Source organism: Talaromyces amestolkiae (assembly GCF_001896365.1).
Source record: "Talaromyces amestolkiae strain CIB chromosome Unknown scaffold10.1, whole genome shotgun sequence".
Lineage (NCBI taxonomy): Eukaryota > Fungi > Ascomycota > Eurotiomycetes > Eurotiales > Trichocomaceae > Talaromyces > Talaromyces amestolkiae.
The window spans coordinates 787,934-812,446 of NW_024468046.1; the positions used below are offsets into that span (position 1 = coordinate 787,934).

At 47.5% G+C, this 24,513-nt stretch overlaps 6 protein-coding genes across 6 annotated transcripts; 3 read left to right on the forward strand and 3 right to left on the reverse strand.

Moving 5' to 3' along the window:
* Nucleotides 1-782: 782 nt before the first annotated feature.
* Nucleotides 783-2,408, forward strand: BHQ10_005747 (uncharacterized protein; the record flags this gene model as incomplete). The annotated part of the gene is made up of 3 exons (XM_040878256.1): nt 783-795; nt 861-1,162; nt 1,215-2,408. 3 exons carry the CDS (start codon nt 783-785, stop codon nt 2,406-2,408), a joined length of 1,509 nt encoding a protein of 502 aa, XP_040734251.1.
* A 1,929-nt stretch (nt 2,409-4,337) lies between these two features.
* On the forward strand, nt 4,338-7,118 carry BHQ10_005748 (uncharacterized protein; the record flags this gene model as incomplete). The annotated part of the gene is made up of 3 exons (XM_040878257.1): nt 4,338-4,391; nt 4,444-5,827; nt 5,875-7,118. The coding sequence occupies 3 exons, from the start codon at nt 4,338-4,340 to the stop codon at nt 7,116-7,118; spliced, it is 2,682 nt and encodes an 893-aa protein (XP_040734252.1).
* A 2,326-nt stretch (nt 7,119-9,444) lies between these two features.
* On the reverse strand, nt 9,445-10,252 carry BHQ10_005749 (uncharacterized protein; the record flags this gene model as incomplete). Its single annotated transcript, XM_040878258.1, has 3 exons — nt 9,445-10,017; nt 10,072-10,164; nt 10,229-10,252. The coding sequence occupies 3 exons, from the start codon at nt 10,250-10,252 to the stop codon at nt 9,445-9,447; spliced, it is 690 nt and encodes a 229-aa protein (XP_040734253.1).
* Nucleotides 10,253-13,613: 3,361 nt separating this feature from the next.
* On the reverse strand, nt 13,614-14,561 carry BHQ10_005750 (uncharacterized protein; the record flags this gene model as incomplete). The annotated part of the gene is made up of 1 exon (XM_040878260.1): nt 13,614-14,561. One exon carries the CDS (start codon nt 14,559-14,561, stop codon nt 13,614-13,616), a length of 948 nt encoding a protein of 315 aa, XP_040734254.1.
* A 1,470-nt stretch (nt 14,562-16,031) lies between these two features.
* On the reverse strand, nt 16,032-17,200 carry BHQ10_005751 (uncharacterized protein; the record flags this gene model as incomplete). The annotated part of the gene is made up of 2 exons (XM_040878261.1): nt 16,032-17,113; nt 17,170-17,200. The coding sequence occupies 2 exons, from the start codon at nt 17,198-17,200 to the stop codon at nt 16,032-16,034; spliced, it is 1,113 nt and encodes a 370-aa protein (XP_040734255.1).
* A 622-nt stretch (nt 17,201-17,822) lies between these two features.
* On the forward strand, nt 17,823-23,897 carry BHQ10_005752 (uncharacterized protein; the record flags this gene model as incomplete). Its single annotated transcript, XM_040878262.1, has 10 exons — nt 17,823-18,381; nt 18,432-18,650; nt 18,714-18,969; nt 19,018-19,696; nt 19,746-20,057; nt 20,108-20,367; nt 20,424-20,529; nt 22,078-22,093; nt 22,203-22,752; nt 22,814-23,897. The coding sequence occupies 10 exons, from the start codon at nt 17,823-17,825 to the stop codon at nt 23,895-23,897; spliced, it is 4,041 nt and encodes a 1,346-aa protein (XP_040734256.1).
* Between the last annotated feature and the right edge of the window lie 616 nt (nt 23,898-24,513).

The window sequence follows — 24,513 nt, forward strand, 5'->3', positions numbered from 1 at the left end:
ATGCTATTCASGAGCCACAACGTATCAGAATGCAGCAGCATGATACTGGGAAGTTTTGGGACTCTTTAACTTCCACCTACTTCCTAATCTGTCCTAAGGTGCCCAGCAGGTCAGTGAGCTAAACTTCGGCGTTCCGTGCCAGCCTCCACCCAAACCGCCGCAAACCAACACCATACGGCGCTCTCACTGGCTCATCCATACAACACAGTCCTCTTCTCACCACGCGGCGCCATCCATAGTAGATTCGATATTCCCACTGGAGTATCTATTACGTCCGTTTCATCGACGTCCACCGTGGCTCGGGATTTTGCCCTACTCCACCATATTATTCACCTTAATACGTTTGATGGGTCCGTTGAAGGACGCCCGGGCGAATGGCCTTCACGGCGGCGCCCAGGGTTTGTTCTTGATTCTGCGGAAACTGCCCAAGTTATGGACAATATAGTCTGGTCTTCTATTCGTTCTTGTCTTGTGATACATGCCCGTTAGTGCTGTCAGATCCATCCCAAAGCCCAGCCTTGAATTGCCGATTAGTGAGAGGGCTCTGACCGTGGCACCTGCCTAACAAGGAAGTTCCCCATCTTTCCTCTTCATTGCCTTGTATGCTGGGACTAGATCAACGCCTTCCCCAAACCTGCTCTGGCAAAGTCTAAATATTAAACACTTGCACGAGCACATATCCTTGCATCTTCGTTTTGAAAACTCCCAGTCCGTTAGCAACGCTATCGGGGACTGCTCGTGCGGAGGGGTGCAAAGTACAGAAAACGATTACACTATTCAAGATGTCGTCCCCAGGTAAGAGACACTTGAGCCTTGACCGTCATTCAGATCAAGCTCTTGCTGATACTTTCTGGCAAAAGAGGCAACAGTTGAAGTCAACCCAGCCAGAGTGAAGAAACGGTCGACTGCTACTGCGGCAGCGAGCCAGAATGGGCCACAACAAAGTCAATCGTTCTTCTTTGTTGACCCTGCTTCCTCGACCCGGGAGAAACGTGCACATGTGATGCGGCATCATATCCAGGCAAAGAGAAAGCAAAATATGCTAGCAAGTCACGCAGACCGGCACTCTCGTCGCGAACCTCGAGTGTATCCTTGGATGAAGAAGTCGAACGCCAATAGTGGTGCGAATGAGTCAAAGCCTTTACGTGGGGTGATTACAACGGTAAGATGACGGTTTTTCAAGGTTATATGATCAAGAGGTTGATGTCTAGCAGAAGTCTACATTCTACAAAACCGAAGAGATCAGTAACGCAGTCGCTCCTCTTACAGATTCATTGACTGGACTCCGAAATGACCCCTTCGCAACACTGGCGTTTGATGCCAGCGTACCGTGGGCCGAAGAACACTTGACCGACATGTGGATTTCTCGACTCACATATTGGTCTGGCCAAAATTCACATATGAAGAACAGAATATTTCAGGAAGCGATGCGCAATCGGACTACATTTGAGGCAGTGGTTTTGGGCTACTGTGCTCGTTTAGAATTTAAACTAGCTCCTGCACGAGAGGACGGATACAAGGATAGCTCGAGGGTTCATTTCTACGAATCCCGAGTTCGACAGGCGTTGACAACCAAGCGACCATACCGCAGTACCGAACCTTTTGACGAAGAAAGTCTTTCTCTGACGCTGACTGGACTGGCGCTCCAAGAGGAAAGGTTTGGTGACAAGGAGAGGGCATGCGAATATGCCCAACAAGCCAAAGAATTGCAACTGTATCACCAACGGCAGTCTATCAACGCTGTGAATGCAGCCAACGCAGCCTCTCGACCCTTTCTCCTCTACGTTCTCGGCACGATGGATCCACGCTCATCGACAGTTACATCAGATGAGATGGCCCAAATGGTGGATTTCTTGCAGGTGGCGCATCAGGCAATGACGGCAGACAATGATGAGAATTACTTGAAGGAAGTGCCTAAACGGTCGGCAACCTTCCAGTTTGACAGTCCTCTATTTCAGATACTGTCGAGCGGACCTCGACCCAGCCAAGTCCCTCTCGAGAATCGAGACTTTGTCGTGAATGTGAACAGACCAACAACCGAGTGGGCTCGCACTGCGGCGCTTATCTACATTGTACTGGCATTGAGTGAATTCCGACAACAAAAGAGTAAAGTGGTGCGCTTTCTTGATCACTTGCTTCGAATCATCGCAGACTACAGCTTGGATCGCAACCCGGCATGCGAATCATTCATGTACTTCCTGCTCGAAGAGAGCTTTGATTCCGATTTGAGGCAACCCGATCGAGCCTGGCGGACCAACGACCTGCTGCAGATTCACAAGCGGCTACCATTTGAGCTGCAATTTCGGTTTAATGAGATGCTTCTGGGATATTTGATGTTGTTACCCCCGGTTACGACGGTGGAGGCGTTTGAAAAGGGTTTACAGGAGATGAAGCATAAAGCTCGCTAACTAGCGGGATACTGTCGATACCATCAAAGCACACTACTCGTTTCCTTCAGGAGAGGGCACCTCCAACTGCAATCACGCATCGACGAGCTTTGGAGAAGCGTCCATCCACAACGTTTGAATTGCACACGAGTGCATACCTCGCGACAGCCGAATATATACCTGTACCGAGCCAGAAAGTTTCGCTGGTCACCACGTACCGACCGGCTGGCTGAACATCGCCACGCCACGACTCCACGCATCCAGGACCCGTCTCAAAGACTCTTTCCACTACCCGTGCAGAGAATCAGGGCGCGAACTGATTACCGGCTCCAACACAAACGGCCATAAGACCACAATCAAATTTCGATAGTCCACCATCTATTGTATTTGTTTAATACCCTCATATTCAGAGTTTCAAGCAAGCGAATCACATTGTCCTAAAATTGTGATTTTGGTCAGATTTACGTGTACATACTCAAATTCAATCCAAAACCTACCATACTTCTATATAAATTGAGGCGTCGCCAAATAGCCGACCGGCTCGTAGTCTAGACCCAACTACCGAGGGACAATATTTCCGCACTAACCCGGATTGAGCGCCGAGTGCAAACTTACGAAGTTACGAGATTCGCGTAACTGTGTCGATCTCCAGGCTAGATGCAAAAAGCATCAATAGTCCGAAGTTTCAGAGGACTATTGACTCTGGATCAGAGTCAGTCGAAAGTACAATTACGTAGCGTCATTGTCAATGCGCATTGTTGTCAATTTGTCGATCGACATGCCTCGCTCTGATCGTCCCGATAAGACTGTCCATTGAGCCCTACAAGACATACGTAATCCCTCTCCATGCAAAGTTCCCTTTCTTCGATTGAAAGCAAACAAATGTCTTTTCCGCCAGTTCTGGCGCCACTACTGGCAGAATATAAGAGGCGTTGTAAGACTAGTAGCAGCGTCAGTGGCTTACAGGGTAATAACTTCGACAAAATATGGCATGGATCAGAATTCGGGTAACCTCAATCTGTCTAGAAATAGCACATGCGAAACGCCGAGCGAAAACGAGAAAAGACAGGGATGGCGCGAGTGATTCGGTTGAGGCGTGGGGTGTGGCTGGKGCGTGGTGTGGCTTGCATTCGGTGTGGCCGAGGATGCGTTGGCGCCTAACTACATAAACAGTCCGTACAGACTCGGCGAAATGATGCAGCATTCCTTTGTTGTCGAGGTGATGCAATTTCGCGCTTCTTTTTGCAGGAACATTCCTGTTTGCTGCGATCATGAATGGCCGCCCAAGGAATGAGGAGATCTCAAAAGTCATGATATCAAGATCTGGCGATCGTCCAATAATTCCTCGCAGCTGCGAGTGGGATGATGACATGGCGAGCACACAGCCAATCACGTGCTGCCACACCGAGACCGGCGCCGCTTGGCGTCGAGCTTATTGCGAGCAGGACGGCACACCATTGGCCATCCAGAGTCCTGTGGCTGTAGATCGATCGACTAGAGCTGGTTATGGCCTAGCGCGAATAAACAAGGTCAACAAAGCCGACCCCTTTCCTTCCCTCCAGATCGATACCACAGAGTACATACTTATCGACGAGTAGGCATCCTCGGACAGACCGTACCTCGCTGTTTGCATTGCCTACATCAATTGGCATTGCTCCCATCGGTGAAACAATCGAAATCACATCCCTACGCGATTAAACTTCGAGCTAAGTGGCACAAAGCTACGTAGTGTCGCTAGCTTGCAGCTAGCTCGTTTCCCACTTTGGGCCCATCTCGCCTGCCTTCTCCCATTTTTCGTCTCACCTCGTGTTGCGGGACTGCCATTTTTTTCTTCTTTTTCGTCTTACTTTTATATTTAATCTGAACCTTTATACACGATATCTATTTCATTTGTTCGATTACTGACTATTTACTTCAATTCAACTCTCTTAACGCGCCATTGATCGCGGCATGGCGTGGCTCAAAGATGGCCTGTCAGGCCTGCGCTCCGTCGCCAAAAGAGCTGTAAGTCTCGAGCCTTGTGTGTTTCTGAACAATTATAGAGCTGATAAAACAGGATGATACATCTGCCGCTCCCACGAGTCTTTCGGGCTTCCTCTCAACTCTCGTCCCAGCGCTGATAATCGCCGGTGCCATGGTCCTGGCCTTTATCATCCTCCGCAGAATCTACCGCCGTAACTACATGCCTCGTACCTTTCTACCGACCCTACGCGACTATGAACGAACTCCAAGCTCTCCCACCGGTCTGTGGAACTGGATCATCGCCATGTACAAAATACCCGACACATATGTGCTCCAGCACCACTCTTTGGACGCCTATCTTCTGCTACGTTACATGAAATTGCTCGTGGTCATGACTTTTGTCGGCTGCTGCATTACTTGGCCTATCCTATTCCCGATCAATGCGACTGGAGGTGTCGGCAACTCTCAGTTCGACGTTCTTTCCATGTCTAATGTGAAGAACAAAGCGAGATATTTCGCCCACGCTTTCGTCGGTTGGATCTTTTTTGGCTTCGTGTTCTTCTTGGTGACCCGCGAGAGTATCTTTTACATCAATCTGCGCCAGGCTTATGCTTTCTCTCCGGCCTATGCCAATCGTCTTTCCTCCCGAACCGTCATGTTTGCGTCTGTTCCTCAGGACTATCTAGATGAGAAGAAGCTGCGTCGCATGTTTGGCACCGATCGTGTGAAGAACGTTTGGATCGCCACCGATACCAGCAAACTGGAGGAGAAGGTCAAGGACCGAGACGCAGCTGCTATGAAACTGGAAGGCGCTGAAACTTCGTTGATTAAACAAGCCAACGTCAACCGTACCAAGGCGTTGAAGAAGAACGCCAACGCAGACGCGCAATTGGAAGCCACAGGTGACCACACCGAGTCGGGATCTGTCGCAGCCCGCTGGGTCAAGCCCAAGGACCGTCCTACTCATCGCTTGAAATTTTTGATTGGAAAGAAGGTTGACACTATTGACTGGGCCCGCGCTGAAATTGAACGCCTCAGCCCTGAGATTAAGGAGGAACAAGACAAGCACCGCGTTGCTGACGCGAAAAAGGTCTCTGCCGTGTTTGTGGAATTCTACAACCAGAACGATGCTCAATCCGCATATCAATCTGTCGCGCACAACCAGCCCTTGCACATGGCTCCCCGATACATTGGTGTTGATCCCACTCAAGTTATCTGGTCTAACCTCCGTATCATGTGGTGGGAGCGCGTCGTTCGTAACTTTGCTACCGTCGCTTTCATCTGCGCTCTGGTTGTCTTCTGGGCTATTCCCGTCGCCTTTGTTGGTGCCATCTCGAATATCGATAGCTTGATTGCCAAACTCCCATGGCTCGGCTTCATCAACAGTGTTCCCACCTTCATCCGTGGTGTCATTACTGGTCTTTTGCCTTCGGTTCTGTTGTCTGTTCTTATGGCTTTGTTGCCTATCATCATTCGCTGTACGTATACTTCCTCGTTCGTCTAGTAGATCAAGCTAATATTTTAGTGTGCGCGAAACTTGGTGGTGCCCCAACAGCAGCTGCAGTTGAGCTGTGGACTCAGAACGCCTACTTTGGTTTCCAGGTCGTGCAAGTCTTTTTGGTCACGACACTTTCTTCTGCGGCATCCGCCGTGGTCGAGGAGATTATCCAGAAACCCACCGACGCCGCAAGCTTGTTGGCTGCCCATCTTCCTCAGGCCGCCAACTTTTACGTTTCTTATATCGTCCTCCAAGGCTTGACCTTTACTTCTGGTGCTTTGCTTGGCATTGTCGGCCTCATTCTCGGAAAGGTGCTCGGAAAGTTCCTCGACAAGACTCCTCGTAAAATGTACAAGCGCTGGATGAGCCTGGCTGGTTTGAGCTGGGGAACTGTCCTCCCACCCATGTCTCTTTTGGGTGTTATTGCTATTACCTATTCGATCATCGCTCCTTTGGTCATGGGTTTCGCTACCGTCGGTCTTTACCTTTTCTACTTTGCTTTCCGTTACAATTTGCTTTACGTGTCGAATGCACAAATCGATACCCAAGGACGTATTTACGCTCGTGCACTTCAACATCTACTCGTTGGTGTGTACATTGCAGTGGTCTGTCTGATTGGTTTGTTCGCCATTGCTGCTGCTGACCAACCCATCGGCACCGGACCTCTTGTTTTGATGATCATCTTCTTGATCTTTGCAATTCTATATCATGTATCTCTCAACGCAGCATTGGGTCCTCTCCTCAACTACCTCCCCAAGAACTTGGAAGCTGAGGAAGAGTCTCTATTGGCTGAAGCTCGCGACAAGATCACACCCACCGCTTCAGACAGCATTGATGTTCCTGTTGAAAGTGCATCCAAGGAGCACAATGGCTACCACGATGGTGTTGACACTGCTGAAAAGGGCACCGCTGTCCCTCACCCGTCAGTACTGCCTGCTCCCCACAAGAAGCCCAATTTCTTCACCAAGTTCCTTCGTCCGGATATCTATGCCGACTATCCCACTATGCGCCGACTTGTCCCTACCCACATCGAGATCCCCGAATACCCAACTGAAGTCGAGCGCGACGCCTACTTCCATCCTTCCATCACCTCGAAAGTTCCATTGTTGTGGGTTCCCCGCGACGAGCTGGGTGTCAGCAAGCAGGAAGTTGAGCACACGTCTCGCGTCATTGACATCACGGACGAAGACGCCTTTATTGACGAAAAGGGTAATGTGCAATGGAACAGCGACACCGTTCCTCCTATCTACGAGGAGAAGATCTACTACTAGTCTTTTTTTTCTGCTTATTTCTAATTTTCTAATCTGTTGCGGTAATGATGTGTGCGATATATATGGAGCTCATGTGATTGCTTGATACCCTATACCTTATACCTTATATACATTGTTATACCTCGGTCTGACGTTGGTTGAATATACCATACGATAATAAGTTCCCTGCACTTGAAGCTATCAACATGATAATCGTCTTTTGTACTATCCAAGTCTCGGAACGGTATATTAGCTAACAATCCCTTTTTTTTTCGGCTTTCTATTTATTGTCTATACCTGATGTTTATATCCACGAATATGAAGACTCGTCTCTTTTGGCCTGATAAATATATACATCAATATGTACCTCGCCGTATTGTACCATACGAAACAGGAAACCCAAAACTGCATATTGCATACCTGTTCAGGCAAGTACAATTGACGTATCGGCGCTACTCGGTCTGTATTAAGTACAAAGCTATAATAGCAGACAGTGGTATCACTGACTCATCGCCGTGTCAGCTAACTTAGTTAACTAACTCGGTAGCTTGGTTAGTCAAGCAAGCTTCCGTATCGACCTTAAATACGTACATATATGTAGGCTCATTTTTTAAATGAATTACGGAGTTCTCCGTAGACGTCCGTCTTACTTATGGCATGAGGTTGTGTCATCGGTGCACGCGTATCCAGACGAACTGCTATATCACTGTTTTATTATTGAATACCGTAGGAGATAGGCGTTATATGTGGAGGATGTACTGCTGTATTGGGAAGGACTTTTGTCTGTGTTTGATGTGAGGACGGAGTACGTACATTCGTGTACTCCGGCCCATGTACATAGTAGGTACTACCTACGGAGATACGTGTGTAGATACGGTTTACTATTTGCCAAAAGAGGATGTAAGGGTACTCGATGTAGTCTAGATACGACTGTATACGACGTTGGTGCGATACGACCCTCTCTCTMCCTGCCGTTTTTTTTTTTCGTAGTTCGTATCTCGCAATTTTTGAGTCTTCATCAACTCGGCTCCATCACATCGAGATGAGGTGATCGATAAAAAGGGAAAAGGCCCTTATTTCCAATTCGAGACGCTGTCCAGAACTTCGACGGAGATGTGTAGAGTAAGCCCTAACCGCAAGACCGAAAGCTGCCTGGTGTGGTTGTGTAGTTCCTATCCACCGGAGCATTATACCCGCTTAGGCAAGTAATGCGAAGAGTGTCTGATCCTCCCCTCGCCATACCGTTACTGTTATCAAAAGCACGTAGGATGTTGGTCCTGGGCTCGGGCGCTATGTATATCCTGTTCTGGAAATAAATTCCATAAATAGTTAGTAGGTAAAACGATGTTGGCCCGTAGCGTCAATGCTCAACGCTCAAGCTTAACCTATTGCTGATGTTTAAGTTAGTTCATATTATAGGCAAAGTGATTATCCTGCGGCAATTCGTTTTGCCATGCTTACTTGAATGTGCCAAGAATAGGACTTACGTACCCCCTGCTCGATCCTCTGAGATGGGAAGTGTGCTGCCGGTAAGTCTGTAACGGTTGGATGACTGACATGTGTGCAAGTACGTACAGACTAGTCAGTACGCAGGATGAAACGAACGATGCGCTGACATGCCTCGCCCTGAAAAAAGCGGAATACGTGCCGGTGTTGGCCTACAGGCTACAGGGAAAGAGTACGAATTGGATGGTTATATACGAAGGCTTACGAGTCCTTCTTAAAATCCCATATCAAGGGCAGCACGTACTGTGTAAGTACTACGTCCTGGATTCTGTAACAACAAGCATCTCAATCATTGTCCTCATTCAGTAATTTGCCTAAAACGATCTAGTCTCCGCCCTCTGACTCGGTTAGTATGGGGTAACAGAAACAGAAAATTCGGAATTCTCGGAATTGTTCAATCCTTACAACTTCATTGGCGGTACGATACGGCGTTGTTACGGGTCTGTCGTGGTATTTCGTTTACAGGGTAGGGTGTATTGATACAGGTGAAAATAAAAAGAATTGCAAACTTGAAATTAAAGAGTGTATTTTCGATACGGGCTCAATTAGCGCGTTTTACTCATTTGGGATTGTTGTTCGTATTCTTCGTAACACTCGTAATCGTACATCATAAAAGCTGATCAACATGCAGATAAAAGAAGTATTGATACATAACACGTCATGTCTCGACACAGCATAACAGATGAAAAAGGAAACTGAAAGCTGACAAGAGATTGCACAAGTGTCGACAGAAGTCAGTACCAATGGCTGACGATTGTAAGCCCTTCATAGACTCACAAAGCAAAAAGAAGACAAGAAAGGAAGACGTTCACCGCCGGAATTACATTCACTTGGATATGCTTCAGTTTCGCTGAAGCTCGCCGAGAATGGTACGGGGGAACTGACGCGACCACACATACAGGTCATAATCCTCGGATTCCGAAACATCGTCTACTACCTGCGCGGCCACATCGAACTCAGGAGGGTCGTTCTCCTTGTCTTCATCGTCGTGCTCAGGAACCCTGTCTTCGGACAGAGGAACCCAGGGCCCCGCATGACCTGCCATGCTGTCATTGTCGGTTGCTGCATCCTCGTCCTCCCAAATCTTGAACTTCCAGGATTTTGGAATGGTGGGCGCTTCGTCTGAAATACTGCCTATATCAGGCAAGGGTTCTTTGCTTTGAGGAGAAGACGGAGACAACGACTCCGTGATGCCTGGGTACGAAGACCCGTATAGCAAAGCGTCCCAGATCGAATAATCGTCCTGACCCAGGGTCACGGTATCGTCGTCTTCAGGTTCTGTCTTCTGCTTCTTCGCAGGAGACGCAACGGTCGACTCGGTCTCTGGGTCGGGGCTTTCTCGAACACGCTTAGGGCCTTTGCTGTCGTCGGAAGGTTTGTCGTCGTTTGACCGGGACTCTCCCATCTCTTTTGCCTGTTTCAAACTGTCAGCATATTGGACTGTCTTCAGCAGGAAGAGACGTCTTACCCATTTTTCGAGCTCTGTATGGAATTCGAAACTTTGACTACGCTGGTGCCCAGCCCCTGGCTGTCCGGATTTGACAGGTGTACGCCCAAGCAGCTATATTCGTGGGTCAGTACGATACTGTGCACGACTTGGTAAATCTTGGGAGTGGACAACTTACACCCCGCATGTTTGAGTAGTTCATGATGGCTTGCAGCCCCGAGTCATGTGCTGTAAAGCGTGACATCTTAGAAGATGCTGTGGAGTTGGGTAAGAAACGAAATAGCATCAACGAAGGAAAGAGTTGAAAACGAGTATGGAGGGGTAGTGAGGAAAGAGGAAGAAGAATTTGGACTCGACCTCAAGTCGTTTAAATAGTCATTGGGGCATCGTGAAGGTATCTCAGCTTGAGTCACCGGGCACACTCTTTTCTAGCTGGAGAAATGAGCCTCATCAAATGATGGCGAATCACACAGTTTAGAGAGATTGCAAGGTTTCACGGAGTGCCCAGGTGACAAAGCCGTTTGACTCTAAAGTTGACAATGAAAGATTATCAAATGTGAGTATCTCATCAGGAGAAAGAGAAATAAGGTGGTGCAGATAGGTAGTGCTGAGAGGTTTTGCTTGTCATGAATAAAGCCAACTACCACTCACAGATTTAAAAAGTCAAAGACGGGCGGTGTCGACTCGAGAATTGAGGGGATTGTCAGAGATTTGATATTGAGAGAGTTGGAGCTGTTGGTCGAGGTGGAAATTACGTTCGCTGACCGGTGACCTGCTCCTTCCGTTCTGGACACACGCCACTACCTCAGGCCTAAACTTCTATCAGTCAAACGCAAATCCCAATCTATTATCTTTGATATTTACAGCAATACTAAACGTCGATTATATCCGGTCTACCATTTATCAAGTCATGGCAGAAAAGGTCGGCAGCTGCGAATCGACATATTGGGCGAATCTCTTCATAGCATGACTCAAGCTTCGACTGATGATACTCGTTAATGTCAAACATACTAGCAAACTTAGACAGAGTAGGATATGGTCACTCAGTCTATTGTGTAGGTGAGCAAGTGAATGGCCACGACAGAATCAATGTAATCGTCGAGTAGCGACTAGCCAAAAGCTCACCCAAAGCTTGTAAACATTAGCTGAAAGGATAAATGTACATTCTTACATTAAATAATCAACCTTCAACCAAGATTACGAAAGTGTGATAATATCTAAAGAGTGTTTTTCACAGCTTCACAGTAAAGTGAGGTTGACATAAACGTTGGAGTTAGGGCTAACACGATAAAATTACTTAGTTAGGTAATTCTTACGTGGCATTGTCATTCGTTCTTTCTTCTCTGGTCACTGCCACATCTCCGTCTCTACAGTACGTCTAAACTCTTGCAATGCTTATAAATTCATTCTCTCTGATGCACTCTAGATGTAAATCCGTCAATTACTTACGCCACACGCTCGATGTGGTTTGTCAAGCTGATCCAAAAGTTCAACTCGGTCTTGAGTTAAATTCGAATATTCACCATCAACGACAAAAGCTATCCATCACTTACATAACTTAGGTTGAGATAGCCCACTATTATATTGCGTACAGAGATTACTCCATCATACTTAGGTCTTTTTACATTCAACAGGTCATCATAAGAGAACAAGGAAAAGGATTCAATCCATGCACAGGACTCGTATAGACCTACACACACATATTTCCTTAGTAATCAATTAAACAGACGAAGAACTAAACTATCAATGCTCAGCTGGTCTATGCTGTGCGGAAGATGCAGAAATATGTGCCCGCAGACGGCACGGGCTGCACTCACTGCGTATGCAAATGCAATGCAACTCCAGCCAACGCTCGTCCCATTTTATGTTTTAAAATCTTCCGGCCGATCACAGGAAGTAACTAAAAGGCTAGTTTCAAGGATTTTTAGCTGGTACGTGCGTATCCTGATTAACTCAATAGCGCCATGTTCGACAAACAAAGAAACCCTCTCCCTTTGACATAGACTCTTCGGCGACATCCGACCCGATATTGACATATCAAGGAATTGTCAAAGCTATACGAGCTTTGGCCACGCGTGGACGACTTTCTTTTGTCTGACGTTCTTAGTACCCCTCGGTCGGTCGGTCTACTTACATCGGTTAGGGCAAGCCGAGATATATCAATTTGATATCATCAAACAAAGAATCTGCGGTCCTGCATTCCAGCTCCATACCTAGCTTGCAGTATCGCTTTACAGAACTTGTATTAATAAGAAGAACTTGGTCAGGAGAGAGCAAGTTCCTGTTTTGGAGGTTTGGCCGATGTAGTTGTGTAACTTGCTACGGTATCTACAAGAGGTGGAAGTTGGAGTAGTGCGTGTGCATATTTAGCACGGAGGAGAGACGGGTAGAGAGAGAGAGAGAGAGACGTAAAGGTACTCGATCGGATAACGTATCCGCCACATACAACCTTAACAAGGGAGACAAAAGGAAGAAAGAGGGCAATGCATGTAATACGTACTGCCGGCCTCATCGGATCGAGCTGCAGAAATGTTCACGGTCAAGTGACTGTCGTTGTCTACGAGCCTCGGCTGCCACGTCAGATACTCCCAACGGCCTAATAACATAACCAGCACTGAAGATTCTCGGCACCTCATATAATTCAATACATTGAAAAGTCTCAATACATTTCGCTAAGCATAGCATACACCTAGAGTCAGATGCAGTCCGCCAATCTAGTAGGCAAGGTTACGTACCCCTCTTACCCACTGGCTGGCTACCTGCGTAACGTATCTGACCTGTCACTTGTTCAGTCCAGTTTCAAAAGCGCTGATCGTCGCTGCAACTGCCCTCTTCTCTTTCCGAGCACAAAAGTTTCTGCCTGATATCTGAAAAATCCGGGTTGTACAGCGTGCTACTGGGAAGGAAGCAAGTTTGTCGATTGGCCAGTATCCGATTCGTTTCTGTGACAGACTGCTGTCACAGACATACTGTGTACAATGTACAATGTGTAGTACCTACTGTTTGAGGAAAGTCAAAAGAAGTCAAAACGGAGATTGACATACTTTAGGGTTCCAGGTGGATCTAACGGCGTCTCGCGTAGAAAGGTTAATGATCATCTCAATTTTGAGGAGAGTTTTCGATCCACTTCGCAGTGTGTCAAAGCATACTCAGGATTCAAAGTTCATGATTCAAATTCAATCAAGCATACAGTGTGTAMAAGCCACTACGCATGTCATAAAATATTGAAGATCAGAGCCGATCTACGTGGGTTTAGGCCAATAGATTGTATTGTTTGAATAACTTGTTTCATGATTTCCCAGATAAAACGGGTTCCCAACGCCATACCCGTCAGAGTATATGTATGTATGTAAGCAAGAAGGATGGATGAGGGCATGTATGTACTGAAGCTGAACGTGATCGCTCCAAGACAGAGAAGAAAAATGAATGATGAATCGCCAAATAAAAATGATTGTGCTCGCTAAAATGTATGCCAAATATGAACGATGATGATGCAAAGATGCGTGCTGAGATGAGTAGATTAATGCAAAAAAGGAATGAATGATGTAAAGCGAGGATGTAGATCACATCCGGAATCGATTCGATCGGAATGCCGTTATATCGATCGAAATAGAAGAATCTGATACCGCATCATCAACCTCGATAGTCGCCGAACCCGGCTCAGGCGGCTTATCGTCCTCTACCGTGTGAAGCTGCTTGAATCCAGAAGAAATTTTCGGAGAACCATCCATCTGCTCCTGCGCTGCTTGTCGCTCCTTCTCTTCGCGTAGTCGAGTCGCTTCCTGCGTAGCTGTTTGAAGTACAATCTTGAACTTGGCGAGCATATCCTCTAGTTCCTTTGCACAATCTCCCGTGCGAAGGAATTGATGAGCGGCAGTCTCACACAGGCTCTGTGCAATATCTAACTGTTTATCGGCAAATTCAAATGCAGAATCGTTCTGATTGTTGTTGTTGTTGGTGGTGGTGGTGATGGTTGGTGCTCCGTTAGTTCTCCTTCGAAACCCTTCCAGAGGGGGCAGCTGCAATCCGCGAAGCGATTCGCGCGATCGGCTAGTAGCAGCAAACATGTCCAGTCCATTGGTCGATTTTCGCATCAGCTGCGACATCTTGCCTTTACGGAGACAATTGCGGGCATTTCCTATATCGCGCACCGTCTGCTCGAGCTGGGCTTGTGTATGGCTGTCGTAGTATATGATCAATTGACGACGCATGCGGACCATAAGACTTGTGTTGTCCCCGGACACATTAGACGCAGCATCGAGGGCCGCCCCAGATGGTTTCAATAGCAAATCAGAGCCCGGTCTGATCGAATGTACAGAGCTATTCTTTTGTCGTCGTTGTGTTGTTGATAATTGACTGTGTGTTGTAGCGAGACGTTTGAATTCTTCGGAAAATTCGGCCTGTTTCCGTGAGGTGTGCGCTGCCAATTCCGTGACTCGAGTGATCCAGGACGGTACGCTGTCGCTGATGGAGGTGAAGCATTGCAGGGCGTCCATGGGGTTGGCAGCCATATTTTCTGCAAGCACCCTCTTTTTTTAAAAGAAGAAAAAAAGGTCTTCCTGTCAAGCCGGTAATTGGTAAGTTTGGTAGTCGGGTCGGGTCGCGGGAAAGGCGTGACAGGGGAAGGGCCCAAGACACAACGAAGTGCTGGGCAGAGTGTATTATATTTCAAAGACTCTGCGGTCTCGATGAGATGATTTATGAATATCACCTCATACGAGAAAACAATTCAAAACACTGGTTGAGGTGGAGTCCAAGGCTTGATAAAGAAAAAAGAAAGAAGGGTAAAGGAAGAAAGAAAGATCGATCGGAGTTCTTGAGAAAGAGACGGCTTAGCCTAGTCGATGCCAATTAACTTAGAGGGGGCCGAATGTCAGTATGGAGTAGTGCGTGGAGGTAGCTCTTAATAGAATAGATGAGTTATAGCAGTACCCTTATTCTGTTTGTTATTGACCTGGGTTGTGTGCTCATCTATTTTGACTTGCTGCGAATCCATGACCATAATATGTATTGTGAGGAGACAGGAGCAACGAAGGGCAGTCTACAGTGTACAGAAGAATATGAAAAGGTCAAGATGAAATCAAGAAGTATGTAGTACACATCTGCTCAACGATAACTCATCAAACAGCAGCCCAGACCAACTGACTCGAACAATGGCCCTCAAACGAATCGCAAACCAGGATTAAAACTAGCGTCCTGCCAATCCGACGAGTGAGAGAAAGGAGGAAACCACATCCCAACAAGTCCGGCGCATTTGCAACGCGGCTGGCTTGGCCTTAGCTTGCTTTTTCCCTTGCTCCTTGACCTCGCCAGCTCTGAGATGTGATTCGGAGGCTGTACGCGGGCTTGTGAGGCTAGATGCTACTTACGTACGATGTACACTGGGTTGATGCATCTAATCATGCATCTCATTGAATTCGGAGATGACAGTGGCACCCCTCGTCTATCTCCTCGGAGAATTGAATGGAGCGAGTTGTTCGGTTATCTCGGCGTTGTTTGTTCACTTCTTGGGAGCACGCACTGGAACATTAGGGATTTTGTTCCTGACATGATCGAGAGAAGGCAGGGACGATAATCAAGCGGTGAGTACAGATCCATGACCTTACACAGACAACTATACATATCTTGGGGTAGTATTATATGCATTGCGGAATGGATAGCGTGCAGTCTGGTTGACGCAACATACATACATAGAACGTAGGTATAGTACTATGTAGTACGTATCCATCAACGAGTCTAGAAGCATGGACGTAAAACTGAATCGAGACGGCAAGAAAAGAAAAGGAAAAGGAAAAGGTTCGGCTGTTCCCGACTCCCGGAAAGTGGGGATATCGCCATCCGCGCCAATGATCAATTTACTCTAACTTGATTACCAACAATGGTCTTTGTCTAACTCATGGTATGCTACTACGTACTACGTAGTATAGTAAAATGGAATACATGGTCCCCATTTCCTGGTTTTGAACATGCATGCACGTAATTCAATCCCTCGGCGACAGTATGATGTTATCGATCAGACGCACCGCAATCTTATCGTCGCCAACCCCTAGCTTCTCACCTGTTTGGGCTTCTTCAATCGGCAACATCTTCACTGCGCCACTCAAAATAGCTCCCCGACGAGCATCAATCGTATCAACCTCATCAAGCGATTCCGGATCCGCAAGGGAGATGTAGTCCACTTCAAACAGCGCCCGCTCCGATGGCTTCAATCCCTTTTGTTCTAATAGTTTGTTATTTGCAACTTCCGTCGCAGCCCCTAGTATATCCTGCCGGAAAACTTTGCCGTCCCTAAAAGCTTTCTCTGCAGCGCGCAATGCCTGGGATAGTACGAGGCCAACGTTTCTTCGACGGCTGCCGAGATATACATTCCGCGAACTCATTGCCAGTCCATCCGGTTGGCGAACGGTGGGTCCAATCCGTACATCGGTATCAATGTGAAAATCCTTGACCATTCGCTTGATGATAACACATTGTTGCACATCCTTCTGGCCAAAGTACACTCGGTCCGGCTTGACAATGTTGAATAATTTGGTGCAGACTGTCGCAACACCCCTAAAGAAAACAGGTCGAGATGCTCCCTCTAGCTTGGTAGCAAGCGGTGTGATTGTGACAAAGGATCCATGACCATTGATTTCTGAGGACGGTGGCAGTGTTGGGTACATGACTTTACCCGTGGGCGCAAAAATCGCGGTGATAGTACCCCCTCCTGAGCCACTGGCCGAACTTCCTCCCTTTAGTTCAGTGTTGAGCCTCTCCAATTTCTCCAAGTCTGCCTCCCAAGTTCGCGGATAACTGCCCAAGTCCTCGTTCACTCCGAATTGAGTCGGATTGACATAGATGCTCACAAAAATATCCGAGTTTTCGGCAGCCGCTTGTCGAATCAGAGACATGTGACCGTCATGCAAGGCGCCCATCGTAGGAACTAAACCGACTGTACGCATTGGTTTTTGCAGCTGGCGCCGGTGGTCGCGCAGAGAGGAGACATCGCGGAATATCTCAAAGGAGGACGTTTGTACTAGTCGTTTCGCACCGCCATGGAGGCAGATGGTGGCGGCGGCAGCTTCTGAGTGTCAGTGTCTATAGCAAGTGCATATGCAAGATGACGGGCAATTTACTCACTTTTCCATGCCGCCCGCGTAGAAMTTAGCATGCTTCCGTTCGCAGTTTATAGACTGGTAACGCTCATGCGAGAGAAATGACGTTGTAGTTGTCAGCTTGCGCGGGGCAGACGATATGGCCCTCTGAGAGCACACTTCGCGGGGATATAATTTAGAAATGAAAAAGAAATAAGAGACAAGCAAGCTTCATAACCATCATGCCATGGTTATTTATAGCCGATTGACCGTTCATCGACTGACTCACAGTCACGATATACTTTGCACTGAGTCCGTTTGAGGCAACCACCAAAAGAAGCAAAGAAAGAAGAAAATCACAGCTTCGGACAGCTTCGGAGCTTCAGCCAATGGCCTGCCCGGCGGTCAGTCACGTGACGCCATTCGCCGCGCCGAGGTCCAGCGCTCTCCGCATAATGTCGGGCGATCAGCCGGGGTCGATTGTCAACATTGGTTCAACCGCCTCAACGAAAGCTAAACTACAAAGTCGGCATGTCGTCCGTCAATTCTCTCGGTCGAATTCCATCCTGACCGGGTACTGATGTGACCTGTTCCTGACCGTTTGTTTACCTGCTGCAGTCTACATGGATATATCGTTGGGCTTCCCTCACCGACTACTCTGACTTCACCGACCTACCAATCACTCCAATCGCACCAAACATGTCCTCCAAAAAGGACGCCATTGACGCCGGCCAGACAGCGCCCGATCTAGAAATCGTCGGAGACCAGGTGACAATCCATCCGTCCGGATTCACTGGTGGCTCCGACAGCCAAGAAGATGATGCCATCACCGAGCGCAATCTGGTACAACACATGGCACGATTCCGCGAAAACCCGTTCGATTTCTTACGTGAAGTCAGTCTATTCGTGTCGGGGACTGGATGGCGTGCATACGATTCGGTGATCGGTCAACCGATTTACTACCCCGGGTATTCGGATAACATTAAGCGTTTGATCGTGGAAAGCCCTTTACTACGGAACAAGGTGACAGAACTGGCGGAGGCGAGGCTACAGGTTGAACAATCCGAGGGCTGGTATGGTGAAACACCAGATGCAGTGCAGAAAGCGAGATCGCGCCGGAAGACCGAGATTATACAGAGCTTGCGGGATGTGGTGGACAAAATGATGGATAATATGATTTGCAAAATGGATAGCAATGCGTTCATCCGTAGCGCATATTATATTGCCACCCAGCTCCTGACCCGAGCATACCACCAAGGTGAGCGGTCTACCTGTGTAATCATTGAATACGTACTAACTTGGACAAAGGCATTCACGTGTCCAGCGAGGAAGTCCTCCGGTTACGGTCTGTTGCACAAGCTGCAGCGGAAAAGAAACAATCAATTGTCTTTCTGCCCAACCACAAGTCCCACGTCGACTACGTGTCCTTGCAAGTGATTTGCTATCGACTCGGAATAGCCTTGCCGATTGTTGTCGCGGGAGACAACCTCAATATTCCCGCTGTCGGAGCGTTTCTGCAACATGCAGGTGAGAATAAAACTTCAGTTACGCTAGTTTCAAATTACGGTGTACTAACAGTCGGCTGACCAGGTGCGATGTGGATTCGCCGCAGCTTTGGTGACGATCAACTGTATACCACTTTGGTGCAGACGTATATTGATGTCTTGTTGCAGCAAGGCTACAATTTTGAATGCTTCATTGAGGGTGGTCGTTCACGTACAGGCAAATTGCTTTCTCCAAAGTTCGGTATCTTGAGCTTCATCCTTGATAGTCTGTTGTCTGGCCGCGTCAAGGACACTATTATATGTCCTGTCAGCACACAATACGACAAGGTGATCGAAACAGAGTACGTGCTATGTTCGATTTCAAAGAAATACGTACTGACCAGCTGCAGATCATATATCAGCGAGCTTTTAGGCCAGCCCAAGCAAAAAGAGAATCTGGCAAACTTTCTCTCACAGTCGTCTGTTCTGTCGTTGAAGCTGGGCCGAGTTGACGTCCGCTTCCACGAACCATGGAGCCTCAAAGAGTTTCTAGTACAACAATTACAACGCATTCAAGTGTCTCAAGCCCTGGGATCTAGCATTACATTGAGTTACTCTGACAGAGGACGCGTTCTACGGGCGTTGGGCTACAGAGTCTTATCAGACATTAACGAAGTTTCCGTGATGATGCCTACTGCATTGGTTGGTACAGTTCTACTTACCCTACGAGGAAGAGGTGTTGGTAAAACAGAGTTAGTCCGCAGGGTCGAATGGCTCAGCGAACGAGTTCGCGTAAAGGGTGGTCGTGTAGCGCACTTTTATCGTGCGCCCACCTCCCAAGTCGTTGATCGCGCACTGGACGTTCTAGGCCCCAAGCTAGTTGGCGAAGTCACTGGTTTGGCAGAACCGACCTACTATGCGGTTGATCGATTCCAACTCTCGTTCTATCGCAATATGACGATCCACTTATTCATACCCGAAGCTCTGGTTTCAGCCGCAATGTATACAAAGGTGAAGCAGGGAGGTGGTCCAGCGAATCAGGATATCACATATGAGGCTCTACTAGACCAGGTCACATTCCTTTCCCAGGTAAGTTCTATTGGTCATCAGCAATTAAAGATTCATCTAACGTGAATAGCTCTTCCGAGGCGAATTCATCTTCCCGCCAGAAGGTCTGATTGCTAATCTGGAAAAATCTCTTTTTGGACTTGAAAAGGACGACGTCATCAAAATCACCAGAGACTCCTCTGGCACTATTACAGCAGTCGGTCTCAGCGATGCTGAGCGGCAATGCGGAAGAGAAAATTTCGATTTCTACTGCTTCTTGATTTGGCCATTCATTGAAGCTACATGGCTCGGTGCTGTTTCGTTAATGGGTCTCACACCTCCATTAGACGGGCCGTCGGATATTTGGGTGGATTTGAACAAAGCTCAGGATAGTGCGCAGCGGGTAAGCTCCGAGAACACCGCATGGAAGATCCAGATTGACTAACTTCACAGCTTGGCAAAACCCTCTACCACCAAGGCGACCTCTCATACTTCGAAGCCGTAAACAAGGAGTCATTGAAAAATGCCTATCAAAGATTCGCAGAAGAGGGCATCATTCTAGTGGCGCGGAGCAAGGATCAACCCAGGACTCCTGCCACCATTAGACTGGCCGCAGAGTGGACGCCAAATCGCTGTCCAAAGACGGGGAAATTATCTGATCGTGGCCGACTATGGGATTTCACAGAGAAGATTGCTCAATCGAGGCGCGAGGGGTGAGTCACTCCCTTCGAACATTGTTCCATCTTGTACTAATGTTAACTTCATCCAGCAAAAACCGTCGAGACGGAGCAACGGTCTCTTCCCGTGTCCTCTTCATGACCGACATTGTCGGCCGACAACTATTCCAAAGCGCAACCCGCTCCGGCGAGACAGAAGTCAATGTGTCGACACGTAAACCCCGAAGAACCGCTATTGCAGAGAAAGCGAGCTTGTAAAAGAATATCCAGGACAAGAAGTAGGAAGGTATCGTTATATGCAAGATTTTCCAATCTCGGTTCCGCTGCTTTCTGACGAAAAGCCTCCACATTAGGGATGGCTATTATTACTGCGAATACCCATAGTCTACTTTTATATTGTACGTATTATTGTTGAATTGACCCTTGTATTTTAGTTTAAGCTTCAAGTTCGTATATTTTACCCTACACGCGGAGTCCTTAGTCTATACACTTGATTAGGGCGGGATTAAGCATTGGTGCCATGTGGTCAGCTTGTCTTGCTACGCCCTTACCTAAGTTGTTTAGCCTACGTGTTCTTCAGACTTAGCCGCGCAGTCTAGTAGCAAAGCAGAAATGCAAAAGGATTTTCTTCAGACGTGCAGGCTGATAGTCGTGGTATTTAATTTATGTCTGGTGGGTGACTACGACTCCGATCTGGGGGCCAAGTGCGGACACCGCGGAGCATCCTGGCCGGCGTAAATACCCTTGAAGCCCTAAGAGTGGTCACTTTAATTCTTCACTAATGTCGCTAAATCCTGCTAGTTTCGAGTTTCGGGGTGTGCGGCGCCGCTCGTATTAACTTGGTTCTATGTGTCGATATCCGAGGGCATGGCATGTTATCGATGGAGCGGTTCGTACCGAATTGTGCGATATTCGAAGATTCTGGAGAATCAAGCTCGATATACCTCAGGGAAGATGCTAAAGTAGATGCAAATCATGCTTCTCTCGGGAGACCCGAAACTCAGGTCCCTGCGTATATACGCTGTAGCCTATAGATACATCTGCGAACTACTCCATCCCCTTAATAGGCCCTGATAATGATCCATCCAGATGGATCAGATCCCGCTCTATCATCCAAAATTTTCCGATTTTATTACAAGATTTCGAGAAATACGATTTGGATTAGACCCCTTTTCAAATTGATCAGTCTCTGTTTAGTTCGTATGGATTGACATGGACCTTGATCCGGCTTCGTCTGATGATGGGTGACTTGGCAACATCGAATCTGCACCTAGGTATGTAGCTACTTGAGTTAACGAACTTCTGTGGAAGTTTGGGCGCATTGATCGATACGGTCAAGCCATCGATGATACACGTAGTATGTAAATGTTCGTGGTGTCTAGCGTTCTTCATACACCTGCATTATACATCTGATACACGGTCCATTTCGTCTCTTCAGTGCGTACTGAGATAATAATAGATCCCCAAGCATGTACACTGTACGTAGAAAATTCGACCCCAATACTAGGATCCATCACTGCCACGTTGTATTAGCTCATATCATCAATCCCGGCCATAGTTCGCAGGAATTGGAAACCAACTATCGGACGGAGTATAAATTACCCTTACAGAGTAGTATTAACAGGGATATTGACTATATTACGAACATGCATAGTTAGTCTCACATTAGCTAAATGTTTAATTCGGCACAAGACAAGAATACAGGACAATCAAGGCGAAGACAGGCTGAGGGCTGACACCTGACAGCTGGAATTCGGCATCCGTGAGTCTGTGCTGGTGGGCTAGGTTTTGGAAAATAAAGTATATCATCTAGCCTAGTAGTATCAAATTGCTGTCTAGTTCTGTATATTGACACATTGCAACTCGGACAGGTTTCTCTCAATCCAAGGCTGCTGCTGTTGTCGTCGCCATGTTGCCAGTCATCGCGGCTGTCCTCGTAGGAGCCCTACTTTCCTACTTTCTCATCTTCCGCAGAAACTCTGGACCCCCTCTGCCTCCTGGTCCCAAACCTTTGCCTCTCGTCGGCAATGTCTTGGACCTTCCTCCGAAGGGTGTGCCAGAATACCAGCACTGGCTCACATTCAAGGACAAATATGGCCCCCTTAGCTCAATAACCATCCTTGGGCAGACCCTCATCATTATCCAAGACAGCAAGATTGCGCATGATCTTCTCGAGAAGAATTCGCAAAAGACTTCTGGACGACCTTACTTGCTATTTGCGAGTAAACTATGCGGGTTTGAGATGCTTTTGCCGGGGAAACAGTACAATACTGTGTTTAGGTTGCATCGGAAATTGATCCATCAGCAGATTGGCACCAGGGCTGTTACCGAAAGGTTCCGCGATATTGAGGATGTAGAGTCAAAGCGCATTCTTTTGAGGACTTTGGCTGCCCCTAACGATGTATTTGAGCATATCAAGACGTGAGTTCCTATCAACGTCGATTTGTTGACTAAGTATCAGGTACTAATCAGACTCTAATAGCGAGGCGAGCGCTATCATCCTAAAACTCACATATGGATACACGATCGAAAAAGATATTGAAGACCCCCTGGTCAGCTTGATCGAGCACATGATGGACAACTTTACCAAAGCATTTATCCCCATGAAATGGTCTGTGGACATCTTCCCGTTCCTACGATACCTCCCTGAAGTATTCCCCGGCATGTCATGGAAAGCCACAGCCCGTAAATGGCATGCAATCAACCGCATGGTCATAAACACCCCGTACGAATTCGTCTTAAACCAGATGGCCAAGGGCACAAATCAACCATCTTTCGTGTCGGCGCATGTCGCAGAATACCAAGAAAAGGGCGAGCAGATTGCGAAATCGGAACAAGACCACGAAACTGCTATTAGAGAAGCGGCTGCAGCCGTGTATGCCGGTGGTGCCGATACCACAGTCACGGCCTTAATTGTCTTTTTGCTAGCAATGATGAAGTTCCCCCACGTCCAGAAGAAGGCCCAAGCCGAAATCGACGCTGCGATTGGCGGTTATCGATTCCCTACCTTTGAAGACCGCGACAAACTTCCCTACGTCAGTGCCCTAATCAAAGAATTGTTACGTTGGTCCCCCGTTGTACCGGTCTGCGTTACCCACGTCACTACCGACGAGATTGTCTATGATGGTTATCGCATCCCCAAGGGTTCGTACGTCCTTCCCTCTATCTGGTGGTTTGCGCACGACCCCAAGACATATTCCGACCCCCTGACCTTTGACCCGGACCGATACTTTGCCCCTCGCAACGAACCCGACCCATCAAGCGACGTTTTTGGCTTCGGTCGCCGAATTTGTCCTGGTCGCTACATTGCGGATGAGAGTCTATTCATGACTGTGTCTCGTCTTTTGACCGTTTTTGATGTCAACAAGGTCCTCGATGATCAGGGCAAGGAGATTGAGCCTGAATGGGTGACTACACCTGGATTGATTAGTCGGCCGCACGATTTCCCGTATAGCATTGTGCCGCGCAGTGACAGGCATAGGCAGATGATTGTCGATATTGAGGCGGAGCATCCGTGGGAGAAGAGCGATGCCGACCTTCTCAAGGGACTTGAGATTGAGCATTAATCCAATATAGCAAGCTCATATACAGAGTACATTGATTAGGTTTCCGGGCGTTTTACACGGTGGGAGGCATTCCGATATGGATTAGAGTTGAAAATTAGTCATTTCTGCGATTTGTTCTTCCTTGTCTGTTTCAAATTTGTTGCCTGTTTTTTTTCTTTTGATTTTAGGTTTATATTAGCCACACGAACCAATTATTACATCCTTGCCATATTCATCGATATCTTAACCCCTACTAAAAGCACTTAACCTTGAAACCCTAAGGTCGGGGATGATAAGCCAACCAGCTACACCCAAATAGGAAATAATTTCCCAACGCGATAACTGATAAGAAACCCAAGATCCCCATATACTCGACATGTTTCCTAACTCTATGAATATGACTCAATAGAACTTGGGGATAGGCGAGTCTCTTATCAGGCCAAGACAAGTGGGCTTGTGGTTCAATGGATTTGATGGACGCTGGTGGAGAGAATGGGTTCTAGCTTTAGGTCATGGCTCTGTTGCCAAGAGAGCTAAGTGTGATAACGAACGTTTGACATATGGGTTTGATGGATGCAGATAAAGCTGTATGGAGCTACTGAGGTTTGTTTGCTGGGTGATTATATAGGTGATGCTC